At 37.3% G+C, this 15,271-nt stretch overlaps 1 protein-coding gene across 5 annotated transcripts in view; it reads right to left on the bottom strand.

Moving 5' to 3' along the window:
* Positions 1-330: 330 nt before the first annotated feature.
* The window catches only part of armc9 (armadillo repeat containing 9), a 38,512-nt gene continuing 23,571 nt past the window's right edge, over positions 331-15,271 (bottom strand). For 3 of the 5 annotated variants that reach the window (XM_030131487.1, XM_030131484.1, XM_030131485.1), the window contains 4 exons: positions 14,193-14,356; positions 11,674-11,779; positions 8,505-8,706; positions 331-1,343 (listed from right to left, as the gene is read on the bottom strand). In XM_030131487.1, the coding sequence (XP_029987347.1) occupies positions 1,089-1,343; positions 8,505-8,706; positions 11,674-11,779; positions 14,193-14,356 (727 nt within the window). In that variant the 3' untranslated portion in view covers positions 331-1,088. The remainder of the gene's footprint in view (positions 1,344-8,504; positions 8,707-11,673; positions 11,780-14,192; positions 14,357-15,271) is intronic. The other 2 variants (XM_030131486.1, XM_030131488.1) reach the window with 2 other exon arrangements.

Consider the following 15,271-nt stretch of genomic DNA (forward strand, 5'->3'; position numbering starts at 1 on the left):
TGCTGTTCTGTACAACATGCATCTTAAATTAGATACTGGATAATGCATCACCAGTGTGCACCCTGATAGGTGATAGTGTATGTGCATCACCTATACTAATTTGAACTAAACTTTACTTTCCTTGTCTGTTTTGTTTGCCCCTCACAACCATAAAAGTCAGATTATTGATGTTCAGTCTTAAACTATACTATATGACAACTGTGAAATGAAAAACAGTGTGACGACACAGAGACTTTTACATGGCTGTACATACCAAAAGGACAATTGGACAATTCACTAATAAATTCAGTGACTGTTAAGCAACAAGGAACACCATTCATGAAAACCAAGCAAGACTTAACACATTTATTTAAGTTCAGTTTAAGAAAATTAACTTTTATTACAATGAAATTACATTCTAACACAACGATAGCAGTGAGCAAAATTAAACACCACAGCAACTGGAAAACAGTGCAAATATACAACAAACACGATGCAAACTTTAAGACGGCATCACAACTTCAAGTTTTTTGTCAAATGCTCTATGGACGTTGGTGTAAATTAACTATAATAAACATTATTTCATATTATTTTCAAGCGTATACAATAGTCTGTTTAGACCTGAGTCTTTCTTGTAAACTTTCCTGCAGCATAAATTCAAGACACGATACGTTTTCTAATTAAACAAAGCAGCTACAAGAATTTACTCATATGGCAGGATATTCCCATTGTCAATAATTAATATATACAGCACATGGAGAAATTCAGAGGATTTTTCTTTTCTTCGTTCAAATCCTATGTACAGTTATTGAAAGAAAAAGCAACTAGTTGTAAAGTAAATGAAATGCGATATTAACATTTTAATTGTGCTTCAGTCTAAACCATTTAAATCGCAGACGGAACCGCAGGCATGAAAAGTTCATGTTGTAAAATGATCCTTATGGATGCGATGAAAATGCACCCAAAGCCTAGGGTCAGACTCAGAGACAGACAGATACAGGTGAAGGTAATAATTGAGACATATTTTGTTGTGCCAGGTATTACCTTGATGAGAGACGGGGCGGAATGAGTGTTCCTAGTGCAGAGGGCTGGGCGGCCGGGGGCTGTGATTATTGTCTGACCTCATATAATGTTACAGAACAGGTCTTTGCCGAAGCAGGAGGAGAAAAAAAAATGCAGGCCCACAATCCTGCACATTGTTCCAGCCCCTCCTCCTCCTCCGGCTGCTGATCCTTGACCATCTCTGTTGCCCTGACCCTGATCACAACTTGTGGGGATGATGTTACAGGAAGTCTGATGCACCCGGGGAGATAGAGCTGCTTTATGGTGACAGCTCCTTCTTCACCTCCTCTTTGACTGGCTGCCTAAAAAGCAAAGGAGGGCAGGGATGCAGGGTGGACAGAGGAGAAGAGTGGATTTCAGCAAAATTTATTAAAACAAGCAAACAAAAGTCAGGATGACAAGTGCCAAAATTTGACTGTGATTACATTACAAGGTCTGGTCATGGGCTGTGTGTGTTGTTCAGAATATGGCAGATTATGTTCCCAACCATTGTATGCCATGTACACTAGTGATAGACCAATTAATCAGTGATGAGAGGACATTTTAGGAACTAGAACATGGCTGAAATTACTCACTTTTGGGATAATAGGTGACTAATACTAAAATATAGGGTTCGTACACATTTTTCAAGGTCAAATTCTAGCACTTTTAGGGGTCATTTTTAAATTTTATCGCTAAGATTGAATATATAAATACTCAAGATTATTTTTTTTCACTTTTTATAACAATGATGTACATTGTATTATGCTATAAACATCAAAAATTAGGTTTCATAGTAGAAAAAAGTTTTGAATTTAAAGGAGAACACAAATTTTTATCCAAAAAAGAGAAGCTACTAGGTGTTCTTCAGACACACTCACATTGAGCAAAAGATTAAAATAAAAATGTACCTGGAGTCGACCTGAAAGCACCAAACAATTTAGTTTTTTGACATAAAGTTTTATTTTTCAAAATGTATTACCTCTTTGTAAGTAGCTTTGGCTATAATTGCAAGCACTTTCAAGCACTTAAACTAAAATTCAAGTACTTCCAAGACCTTGAAAATACAACATTGAAATTCAAGAATTTTCAAGGATTTCAAGCACCCGTACGAACGCTGAAAATATCTACAGTTTTTACAGGTAATTGGATGTTTGGTTTTAGATTTGTTAAGGTACACTATATGGACAAAAGTGTTGGGACACGTTGGATTCAGGTGTTTCTTTTCTAAATACAAAATATACAAAATACAAAAATACAAAAAGGAGTGAGTGAAAGGAAAGGAAAAAGAAGAAAAAAAGGAAATGAAAAGTGAAAGAAAGGAGTGAAAAGGAGCATCTCTGCCAGTATATACAAAAAATACAAAAAGTGAAAAAATACAAAACTACAAAAAGGATACAAAACAATAATGACAAATGTCATAATATAGTTTTATATTGTGATAAATATCATTGCATTGCATTGGTTAGTTTTGTTTAAATTGTTATCTTTGCTTCCAAAATGCCTCAGAGATGGTTTTTATTTAATTTCTCTCAACATTGATTTTTTTTATTTTTTATTTTTTTATCTACCTTACCTCTAAATTCCTTAAATATTTTTCGTGCTCTGACCGTAAATAGTAATTTTTGACCACAACTCGCATAGGAAGAAAAATCTCCCATTAAACTTTAAGAAAATATTGATGTTTACATCTCAAATCAGCATGAACAGGACATCGGATGAGCAGTAGCCATGATGTGTCCCAATACTTTTGTCCATATAGTTTAGAAAGACCAGCATTTATTTATATAGTGACATTTGTCATTTTTGTTTTGTAGCCTTGACCCTTGTTAGAAAAGACTCACTTGAATTCAACCTGTCCGAATACTTTTGTCCATATAGTGTATTTATTGTTTTCTACTTCTAATTCACCCCATGCATTTGTAATATATTACATTAAGAATCACTGTTAAGTCATTGAACTCTGCCAAGTATTGTGCCATTTTTCAACAATTCAAGGTAATATTTGAGACTGTAAAATTTTAAGGCTTTCCGAAAAGCCAAAGGTGTTCATTTCAAGCCACATAAAAGCTTTCTCACGGAAGAGGTGATGACAGCGAACTGATCTACTGTCTGCATCTTCTGTGCTCAAAAAATGTGTAGTCTGCAAAAATCAACAATGGGTCGACTTCTGGTTTACACTTTGGCTCTAGGACACTGTCAAAATTAAAAAAAAAAAAAAAAAAAAAAAAAAAAACTTAAGTGAGACATGTTGATGGTGATGAACTTGGAGAAAAAAAAAGATCAATATTTGTTGCATCTTGTTGCATCCATTTTGATACAAAAAGTTCTATTCTGAAAACGCTTTACTGATTCTATTAAAAAGGAAGAGTTTTACCACAGTGACAACAAAGCACAGTCAGTCCTTTATCGACTTTACTTAAACACATCAGGAATCTTTTATCACGCGAAACCAGAGTTGTTGACATGGACTGGGTTGAAAAACACAATTTTTCCATCATCTCAACATGGAGGTTCAACGCCGGCCACCCTCCTCCTTTTCACCGGCTGAGTGGGTGGCCCTGTCAGCTACACCTCCGCTTGGTCCGTCTCTCTTCAGTCAAAGGAGCGTCTCTGTCACTCACAATGGATGTGTTTAATAATAGTAAGCCTGAAGGACAGTCCGCTTTAGTGTGCGGTTGGTGTTCACTCCGCTACAGCCTGACTCCACCGAGCAGAATATATTACGGATAATTACCTTTGACATTCAGCAGAAGCGGTATTCAACTGTAAATAAATTGTACAAAGAGAACTTGAAGAAAAAAACAGGAACATCAGGCCAGAAACAATGTAGAATATACCAATATAAAAGCTATGGAAAACTGGGTTATGTTGTTTACGATGCCATATCTGCCCGTTTATTGCCTTTTAAGCTAATCTTCGATTAAGTGACTTCCTTGTAAATCCATAGATGAGTGACACTTTCCAGACCTCAAAAGTACAACATACACAGGAAGATGTGGTGGCTTTGACTGACCATTAAAGCTTATTATGGGCTTTATGGTAAGGGCAGTCAGCAGAAGAGCCGGAGGTAATCACTCATCAAATGCAATTAAGATGCATGAGAGCATGGAGAGATGTTATCACCCAACTAAAAGCACCAGAGCAATTGATCAATTGACTGTCTTTCCTGCTGCGAGTCAAGCTTTACGTGAAGTTATGACGTTAAAGATCTAAAATTAACGGTAAAATAAATGTGGCCGCAGAATGGATGGACTGACTCAAGGGCGATTCTACAGCCGGAGAGTTCGACTACTTTCACTGTAGCAACTCAACTCACAGTGGTATAGGTCAGGATCATCTCTGTCTTATCTATACGGGGTTAAATTCAGGACTTTTTAAGACCTTGTTACGACTACTTGGAACAGAATTTAATGCCCATTTCACAGCCTATTTCACGGCCATACTGGTAAAAATTTGTGGCTCCTAGAATTTAGGAAAATGTATTTATTTACTCCAGTGTCTTGATTCTGAGTCATTTCTCATCAGGGGCTGCAAAGTTAGCGATAACTGGTTCCTAATTACCTCAGCCAAGTCTAACGGCTGAGGTTATGTTTTCATCAGGGTTTGTCTGTCTGTCTGTTTGTCTGTTAGCAAGATAACTCAAAAACTTATGGATGGATTTTGATGAAATTTTCAGGAAATGTTGATATTGACACAAGGTACAAATGATTACATTTTGGTGGAGATGGGGGGGGGGGGGGGGGGGGGCTGATCTGCCTTGGCGGAGGTCTGCACTCTCTGAGTGCTTTTCTAGTTTCATTATACACTGAACAAAAATATAAATGCCCCACTTTTGTTTTTGCTCCCATTTTTCATGAGCTGAACTCAAAGATCTAAAACTTTTTCTATGTACACAAAAGGCCTATTTCTCTCAAGTATTGTTCATAAATTTGTCTAAATCTGTGTTAGTGAGCACTTCTCCTTTGTCCTTTGCTGAGATAATCCATCCACCTCACAGGTGTGGCATATCAAGATGCTGATTAGACAGCATGATTATTGCACAGGTGTGCCTTAGGCTGGCCACAATAAAAGGCCACTCTAAAATGTGCACTTTTACTGTATTGGGTGGCCCAGGGGGGTCAGAAAACCAGTCAGTATTTGGTGTGACCACCATTTTCCTCGCACAGTCTTCTTCATGAATTCTCTGAAACAGCTTTGGAGATGGCTTATGGCAGAAAAATGAACATTCAATTCACAGGCAAAAGCTCTGGTGGAGATTCCTGAAGTCAGCATGCCAATTGCATATTCCCTCAAAACTTGTGACATCTGTGGTATTGTGCTGTGTGATAAAACTGAACATTTTGGAGTGGCCTTTTATTGTGGCCAGCCTAAGGCACACCTGTGCAATAATCATGCTGTCTAATCAGCATCTTCATATGCCACACCTGTGAGGTGGATGGATTATCTCAGCAAAGAAGAAGTGTTCACAAACACAAATTTAGACAGATTTGTGAACAATATTTGAGAGAAATAAACCTTGTGTGTACACAGAAAAAGTTTTAGATCTTTGAGTTCAGCTCATGAAAAATGGGAGCAAAAACAAAAGTGGGGCATTTATATTTTTGTTCAGTGTAGATTATCGGGTTGGAACGGGTGGATCTGAGTCAACTAACGTTAGTTTCTTTAGAGCTTGGACATATCCCATACACATTTAAACAGAACACAGAGAACAAGTTTATGGCAACATAACTTAAGACCTACCATATAAAATTTTATACCTTTTAAAGACTTTTTACCTCCACCAAGTGGTTATGTTTTCATCGGGGTTAGTCTGTTTGTTTGTTTGTCTGTTAGCAAGATAACTCAAAAATTTATGGACAGATTTTGATGAAAATTTCAGGAAATGTTGATACTGGCACAAGGAACAAATGATTAAATTTTGGTGGTGATGGCGGTGGGGAGGGGGGTGATCCACCTCAGCAGAGGTCTGTGCTCTCTGATTGCTTTTCTAGTTTAAAGTACTAAATGCAGATTTGTACATTCTTTTAAGACTTTTTAAGACCCCGTGGGAATCCTGCCATATCTATATCTTATCAGTCTGGGTCTTTATTAACCCATAAAGACCCAAACATCCATCACCAACCAAAATCATCCACTGATCTAAAATGTTTAATCCCTGTTAATCCACTAATTTTATCAATCCGTATAAATAGTTGGTGTAAAAGGCAGTTTTACATCTTTTCATGGTCAGATATGACCCATTTGGGCATTCAGAGGCTCCATAGTTACCATGGCAACACCGTCATCTTCTACAACATTGGTTCATCAGTAAAACCCATGGAGCTGGATCAATGACAGTGGATGAAAATACTTGGTTTATGTTCAGTTAATGATATATTTGACTAAAAAAGTCACTTTCCTCAGTTTTCTCTACTTTTATAATAACAGCCCTCATCTTTAATTTGAGCTTTTATGAACATCGTCATGATCAGTGAATTAAATATAGGAAAATACCTGATTCATACTGATAAAATACAAAATACAGAGGATAATATTCCAAATAAATCATGACAAATCACTTAAGAAAGGTTAGATATAGAGAAAATTCATTTGGGAACTGACATAAAAGTAACACTGGGTCTTTACGGGTTAAAAGTATTACTGGTTATTTCTTCATGAATAAAGATTTAGATTACCATTATCATTTCTGAAAAGCTATATATCTATTTGTTTATTTAAATGTTGTTTCTACAGTAGCAACAGTAATAATACCTCACTGAAAACAAATCTAAAATGTCAGTAAGATAAACAATATTCCTGACCTCATAAATGCGTACTATAATGAAGAGCAGAAGTGTTTCAGTATACTCCTGCCCTTCCCTGTTCTTCTGTGGTTCACTGCCTGCACGTCTGCTGATACACAGAGGAAAGGAGGGGCTGCTGTCTCAGCCGTTATTTTTACAAGAATTTGCCAAAATTCAGGATTCGTGGTAACCAAGATAAACAGGGTACATGAACATTTTCATTTTCCGTTGTTCTAAATAGGCCGCCACTTGCTCAACAAGTAGACAAAGAGCAGCAACAGCTACAGATAAAAGAGATGCGTCGATTACTTTTTGATATTTTAAATTCTTATTCTTTTTCTTGTTTTCTTGTTACCTTCCCTTTACCCGTTTACTGCTTAAGCTCTACTGTCTGCTGTGCAATCTAGCTCTTTATGGCTATTAATGGTGAACAAACAATATGATTTTCACACTTTGTTTTTAGGTGTAGGACTCCGTACACAATACACAATAGATGCTGTTACGTAAAAAATAAAAGCTGTTTTGTGGTGTTTTAAAAACATTCACATCAGAACTATGACCATTCATAGTACCTCTATATGGAACCCATCCAGATAATAATATGAGACCAGCCCTTTCTTGTCTGAATAATATCCCACATCCTCTCATATTTACAACCACAGGAGCACTACAAAAACGTAGCCTTTACTGCGCCTTCACTAGATAATTGTTAGAGAACAAATGAGTAAATGAATGTGTGTCCATGAGCTGCTTTTACTTTACATAACCTGACATCTGTGTGTCAACAATAGCAATACATTGGAGATTCAACAAACAGAAAGGTGATACTTCAAAAAAAAAATGGCAGATTTTGTTACAGACTTCCAGTTAAAGTCCTAGAGTTGCTTCACGTAACGGAAGATGTGAACTGAAGGAAAAGCCGAGTGTGGTTAATTATGTTACAGTAAATTCTGCCTTTGTCAAGTTATCTTTACTGATCATCTGCTTTAGTACATAATTCCGGGTAATGTTTTTATATCAAACAGGAAAATGGCAATACCTTATAGAAATTATGGAAGTGACAGGAAAAAATGGGCAAAAGAGCCAAACATCATGAAACTATATATCTCACAGAAAAAAAGAGAAAAATCAACCTACATTAGACCTGTTGTTAATCGAAAGAGGCTTCTAAAAACAACACAGGGCGTCTGAAAGGCAGAGACACTGGTGTTAGTGATAAAGAAACTATTGGGTTTTATATTTTTACATTTGTGTTTCAGCTGATATCGCTGCTGCCTGAAGTGATGGTGAGTTGTTTACTCAGAGAGGCTGCTGAGTCACCGCAGGAGAACAGAATTGGATTATTACAAGATACCAGTGAGAGGTATTAGCAGATACTTCCTCAGGGCTACTTCAATGGAAAAATTATTACTCAGCACAAGTGTCATAATTCTATACAGAGAGACCTTCGGGTGGTCGGGGTTAAAATGGCAGCAGGGAAGGAAATAAGAGACATATAAGCAGTTACAGACAAGTTACTTTTGCCTTGTTTGACTGTTTATCATCTTGCACAACAGAGTAAAGTCAAAACCAACCAAAATATCTGAAAAGCACAGGACCCTCAAATCACAGTTGGTCATCTGCCCTGTGCTTGGATAAAGTAACCAGAAGGAGCCAAAATTTGCAAACACTAGCAGGTGTTTAGGGTTGATTTCCTACCATTAACATGTGCTTACTTCCAATTTGTCGCCCTCCTTCTCCTGTTGAGTTGGCAGAGCCTGGCCTGCTCCTCTGCTGAGGTTCAGACTGCGAAAACTGAGGCGCCAGCCGTCGATCACGATTAGCGCTGCCCTGGCTCGCTGTGGTGTCAGGAGTGCGGGGAATCTTGGGCTGGCTGGCAAAGGCAGGAATGTAATCACTGCTGATAAGAGGGACAAAAAAGAGCAAGAAAATAGTTAAAAAAAAAAACAAAACAGTTTTTAAATAAACAAGTAAATGATACACAGTGTGATCAAAACACACTGAAGATGAAAACCTGGCTGTTTTATAGCTCTGAATACTTTAAAAAAACAAGAGGACAAGTAAACAGCTAAACTAGCTACGCTACATTTACAAACTCTAATAAGGTCCGTCCTTTATGGATTGCTTTTTTCCGGTAAGGTACTATCCTTTTTCACTGGTTTATGGTCAGAAGGATCATCGAGAGAGGTGTCATCCTTTCATCTGATAAGCAGCCCAGGAGTTGGGACAAACTACATTCTTGAGCAGATCTGATTTCGGGGTCTTTGAGGCTGTCCTGGGTACAGTATAACAGCAACCTTGAACGAGGCTGTTGCCCTTGACATTTAATAGCATCCATTTCACTTGGTTCAGTCGATAGCTTCTATTTCTGTTAATAGCTCCTTGACTTTTTTTTTTTTTTTTTTTATCAATACCTCCAAGACAACCAGTAGAGATAGCAATCCGCAAAGTCATCCATACCGTAAAGATTCTCAAGGAGTCAATTATGTATTCATGTAATCTAATTTCTTTCTCACCATCTTAAGTATCCCTGATGCCAGTGTTTCTGTGAGACAGCACTTAAGCATAACAGTACTTTAAAATCATGCTAACGTCAGCATGCTAAGGTGCTCACAGCGACTGTGTTAACAAGCTGATGATATGTAATATTTACCAATTTAGCATGTTAGCATGCTCAATAGCTCATACTGAAAGGGAGATGGCAATGCTATTAGTTTAGCATGTATATGATCATAAATCAAGAATGAATACCACAGAAATAATTCCAACTACTATTGAGAGATTTCACCAAAAACCACACTGATGTGTAGCAAATTTCCATGTGTTCCATTTGTTTCACTTAGTAGGAAAGCAATGTTTAAAGTGAAACACAACCTTACTTTACACATAGAATGATCCCAGTCTCTTTCATGTAGTAAGACATATAAGCATGTTAATTCAACACTATTGGTTTGGTGCTTGGCTGGAATCTGAAACCTGGGAATCAGTATGTGCATCAGAGATGAAAAAGTCTGATTAGTGCATGCATCTCTACAGTGGAGGGGCTGATTTGTAGTTTTGTATCTGTGAGTCAAGGAAACAGGATCACAAGGTCTGAATTCTGTTCATCAAGCCAGAGCCAAATGACTTGTCTCCTGTGTGGCAATCCTACACCATAATAGATGGATGGATCTCAGGCAGGGCTCATTCTTTCTTTTCTCACAGTAGTCACACTGGCTCCGACTTCCAAGATACCATCTTATATAATTCGATGTTGTGCAATGTACACACAGATGGCCTTGGACAGTGTCTTAAGGCGTCCATATGTACCTTTAGGGACAAGTGCAATGAAAATTCTAGGCATATCACTATGACTGCAAAATTTTTTATTCCATCTAGAAAATAAGACTGTGGGTTAAAATAATCCACCTTCCACTTTATCCCAGAGCTACTGAAATACTGTAATCCATAATTTTTAAATTATTTTAGACAGGCTTTGTTCTCTAGAGAGTTCATAAAAAGACGTAGCTGATTTACTGAAGCTTTGTGAAATACAAAATCCTTTGATTTAGTGATAATCTTAAAAGTACTTCTCCAGAATACATCCACATAAATTAACTAGCTCTATTCTCTGTCTTTGGCATTTAACTTTGATGTCTGAGTGAAACATATCCTGGCGTGCATCTGAAGCAGCTGTGTTTTCATTAACAAAAACAGACAAGTAGACGGCGTTGCTCCTGTGATGTTTGCCAAATTGCTGTGTTGCTCGGACTCTGTTCATTTCATTGGAATATTGACTATGTCTCAGAGTCTCGCCTCACTATAAAAGTATTGCCTTCCAAACTGGGGTGAAATGAGGCGACTGAATTCAGACTGAGCCAGGTTGTATTGTAGAGGAGTTTTACGTTCCTGGGGGATGGAGGGAGGGATGACTGAAGTAGTTTCCTGGGACTCATTACTCTTGGTAGGATTCAGGAGTCAAGTTCCCCTGAGATTTAAAGGAGGGGAGAGAGAGGTGAGGGAGGTTTGATTGAATGGGTCTCTTTGTGGGTGCTGCTCGTTTAAACGCATGTCACAGTCTCACAGACCAGCTTGGCAGTGCTGAGTCACCGATCGGTGTCGAGGAGCACTGTTGCCAGCTCTCTCTACAGATCCACAAATAACACTGACGCATATTTTAGAGTTTTGCTGGAGCCTTTACAACCTTAAACAGCAAATTTTTTTATTTCCGCTATTCTGTAATATCTTTTTTATGACATATCTGCCACTAAACCAAATGATCATCAAGATACAGAAAAGTTACTGTTTGTCATTTAGGCTTTTTCTTCATAAACACATCTTTTCACATCCTTTCTACACACATCTTTTATATGCTCTGTACTTTCTCCTCTATGTGCTGTTTATTTTTAATTATTTTTTTTATAACTCTTTTAACAGCTGCAGCCAGCTCCAATCAAAAAGATGAAAAAAATGCTGCTGTATATGGATGGTTTGTGTGAAACCTTCTATAAGCTTACCCACTTACTTTTGTGGAGCAGCGAAGTGAAAAACTGCAATAGAGTTAAAATATGGGCAGTATATAAGGTTACTGTCCTGGAACTTATCTTCTACATTCTTCCTGCAACTGAAATAGCAATCTGAGAACTAAGGCCATCGCCCGCAGGCATGATACATTTAGGCTACTTCTTACAAATGATGAAACCCTGTGACTGTGAAACATATTACAGTTTCTGGCACTGCCTTCATGGCTAATCTAGTCTAAATAAATACCATGTTCAGAAACCTACTGAGTAGCATGTTATTGTTGTTGTTGCAACGTTAACAACGACACACAGTGGCTTTTACATACACTATACGAGTGTGTGAGTAAATCTGTGTGTCAGTCTACCTGGCAGTGTGTCCATTGTGCTCCTCCTGGGACTGTCCTTTTCTGGCTCTCCCTTCATATGGCCTGTCCAGCGCTGACCCCTGGGACAACCTGTCACACTCTGAGTCTGAGTGTGTGTGTATGTGTGTGTACAGTGTGACGGAAAATAAAGAAAGACAGATCGGGCTTTTAGATTTGAACTCATTTAAAACAACAGTACTGTGACACAAGTACAGTTTCACTAATGTGGGAGCAACTTGAGAAATGTTGCCATATTTGAGAGAGAGGTTTGTATTAGGGATTGACTGATATATTTTGGAACTGAAATACAGTCATAGAAAAAATTATTCAACCACCTTTGTTTTCTTCAATTTCTTGTTTATTTTAATGCCTGGTACAACTAAAGGCACATTTGTTTGGACAAATATAATGATAACAACAAAAATAGCTCATAAGAGTTTAATTTAAAATCTTATATCTAGCCATTTTCCATGTTTTCTTGATAATAACCAAAATCACTTCAGTTCTTACTTCAACAGCTATGACACTGTATTGACAAAAACAGTGCTTTTAGGCATTCCATGTTTTCTTTTCTGTCTGTTTTAGTCACATGATACACACAGGAGTTAGTACTTGACTGCATAACCATTGTTTCTGATGACATCTGATGGTCTAATATTTTTTTCCACGACTGAACATGTTGAGTAAAAATGAAAAATCTTGGTTTTAAATTTTTCCTTGAGTCTCTCTGATGAAGAACATAAAGTAAAATCCAATAATGTGTCAACAATACAGTCAATTTTCACATTGAAATAGACAGATTATGAATAAGTTAGTCGAATTAACATTCCGTTGTCATTTTATTGTTGATAGGATATTATTTGTGATGTGCAACCAATCAGATATTACTCAATACTTAAAACTTCAGACTGATGTCTACCAAAAGAGAAAAGCACCTACAGAGCCAGAATACTATATTTTTTAAAGGTATTTATTGTCTCAGACATCAGATTAACCCATAAAGGTCCAGCACTACTTCTGAGTCAGTTCCCCCCCAAAAAAATGTTCTGTAGATTTAACCTTTAAGTGATTTTTCACCATTTATTATACCTTTATCCTCTGTATTTTGCATTTTAACCCATAATGACCCACATAGCCATCAACGACCAAAATCATCAACTGATCTAAAATGTTTAATAACTTCTGAACTGCTAATCCTATCAGTAAATGTAAATAATTGGTGTAAAATACAGTTTGTCATCTTTTGTCACCCATTTGGATGTTCAGAGGCGCCATAGTGAACGTGGAAAAACAGTCATTTTCCACAACATTGATTAACCAGTAAAACCCATGGAGTTGGATCAATGACAGTGAATGGAGACACATGTTTTATGTTCAGTTAATGATAGATTTTGCTGAAAAGTCACTTTTTCTTCAGTTTTCTCTGTTTTTGATATAACCACCAACTTTAATCTCAGCTTTTATGAACATCTACATGATCCGTGAATTAAATATAAGAAAATACCTATTATTCACTGGAAAAAATGCAAAATACAAATGATAATGTCATGATAAATGGTGATCAATCACTTAAGAAAAGCTAAATATAGAGAAAAAAATATTTTGGACCTGCCACAAAAGTAATCAGGATAAATCAGGTATTTTCTTGTATTTAATTCACTGATCGTGAAGATGTTAATTAAAGATCAGATTAAAGTTGAGGGTTATTATATCAAAAACAGAGAAAACTGAAGAAAAAGTGACTTTTTCAGTAAAATATATCATTAACTGAACATAAACCAAGCATTCCAGTCCACTGTCATTAATCCAACTCCATGAGTTTTACTGGTGAATCAATGTTGTAGAAGATGACGGTGTTTCTACGTTCACTATGGAGCCTCTGAATGTCCAAATGGGTCATATCTGATGACCATGAAAAGATGATAAACTGTACTTTACACCAATTATTTACATGGATTGATAGGATTAGTGGCTCAACAGTTATTAAACAGTAGATGCTTTTGGTCAGTGATGGATGTTCGGGTTGTTATTGGTTAAAAGGTACTGACTATCCAATCTGATGATCACCACTTTGCATGCTACAAGGTGCCTCAGCACATCTTAGACTGTATGAAATGATTTTTGAGTATTTTTTCAATATCAAACAGATGCCAAATAACACAAAGTGAGCCAAAGCAGATTATTAGCCATTTGGAATCATTTTGCAGACTGTATTCCCTGTGAGTCATGCTTTTGGGGCTTCCTTTTCTAGCGTCACTGGGCATTGGATGAAACAACTCGAGTGTCAAGCAAATAAAACGCAGCATGTGGAAGGGAAATTAAAGTATCTCACAAACATGCAGATAATTTTCTGTACTCAAAATGTGCACTTTAATGTGTTTAATCAGATAGTGGGCATCTTGCAGTCAGTATTTTGACATGTACAAGGATGTTTCTTTGTTCTCTTTGGAAGTTTTATTGTAATATAACGTTCATTAAGTTTAAAGCTATTGTTAATAGTTGTATGCAAATCTACTCACCGGTGCTGTGATGTAGGGAGTCAGCAGTGCTGGGCCGACTTCCTGAGCGCGTAGGAGGTCGGGAGTTGTATCTAGAGGAAGGTGGGATTCTTTCCTCACTCTTGGGTCTGCTCAGATGGTATTCACCGGTGCCGTCACCTCCCTGACTGCCAGGTCTGTAATCCCTACATCACACGTCATGTATGAACACAATTATTGTACAGGTTTTTCTGAAGATGCCTTATTTTTTCTTGCTTAGTCCTGTTATCACATTTATATCTATAGCAAGGATTTTTGTCACCGTTATTAAAAACTTTTGAAACATTGAATGCTTCGATGTTATTGACCTCTGTGTATTGCATTTACACAGTATGGCAAGTAATGCCACATTGTGCCATCCAATCTAGTTAATGTGTAATAGTAGTAAGTTATACTATATGTATCAGTTACTTGACATGAGCTGATGTTCCCTTATCTTCTGGGCCAGGTCATAAATGAGCCATCAGTCTGTTTCAGCTGTCATATCTGTTACTCTTAAATAAGCCAGTTTCATTCATCTCCACAGTCTAGCTTACAGTTTACACTAACAATAGCCTGGCTTTTAGGACAAAGCAGTTCCAGTTCCAGGCTCCTCCTGCTGATTCACAGCCCCACACTAACCAGTGAAGACTCATGATGAGTAACAGTAAAATATATCTGAATCCTTTAACCCCACCTTCTGACCTACAGCACTAGTAGGTTTAAGTTAAAGTAGAACATTATGAGAAGGTCAAACAATGAGGGCGTCACTATCACCGACAAAATGACCCATTTGGGCTTTGTTGTTGTTATGTTGATTAACCTATGAACCACCCAAGTTTCCTTTTGTATTACTGTAAAGGGATCAGGCTTGCGATAACAGGCCATAAACCAGATGTCGACTGCTAAATATAGTAAGGTCTGGTGCATCACACACAATTCAGAAATAGATACCTTCTGTCAGGAAAGGAGTACCAATTATTTTGGATAAATACAAACTTATCAATCAAAAGATGTCACAAAGGGTAAATAGTTAGCAGTTGGAGTGTGCGCAAATGGTTTCTGACATATTAACCCTGTAA

Source organism: Sphaeramia orbicularis, chromosome 4 (genome assembly GCF_902148855.1).
Source record: "Sphaeramia orbicularis chromosome 4, fSphaOr1.1, whole genome shotgun sequence".
Taxonomy (NCBI): Eukaryota; Metazoa; Chordata; class Actinopteri; order Kurtiformes; family Apogonidae; genus Sphaeramia; species Sphaeramia orbicularis.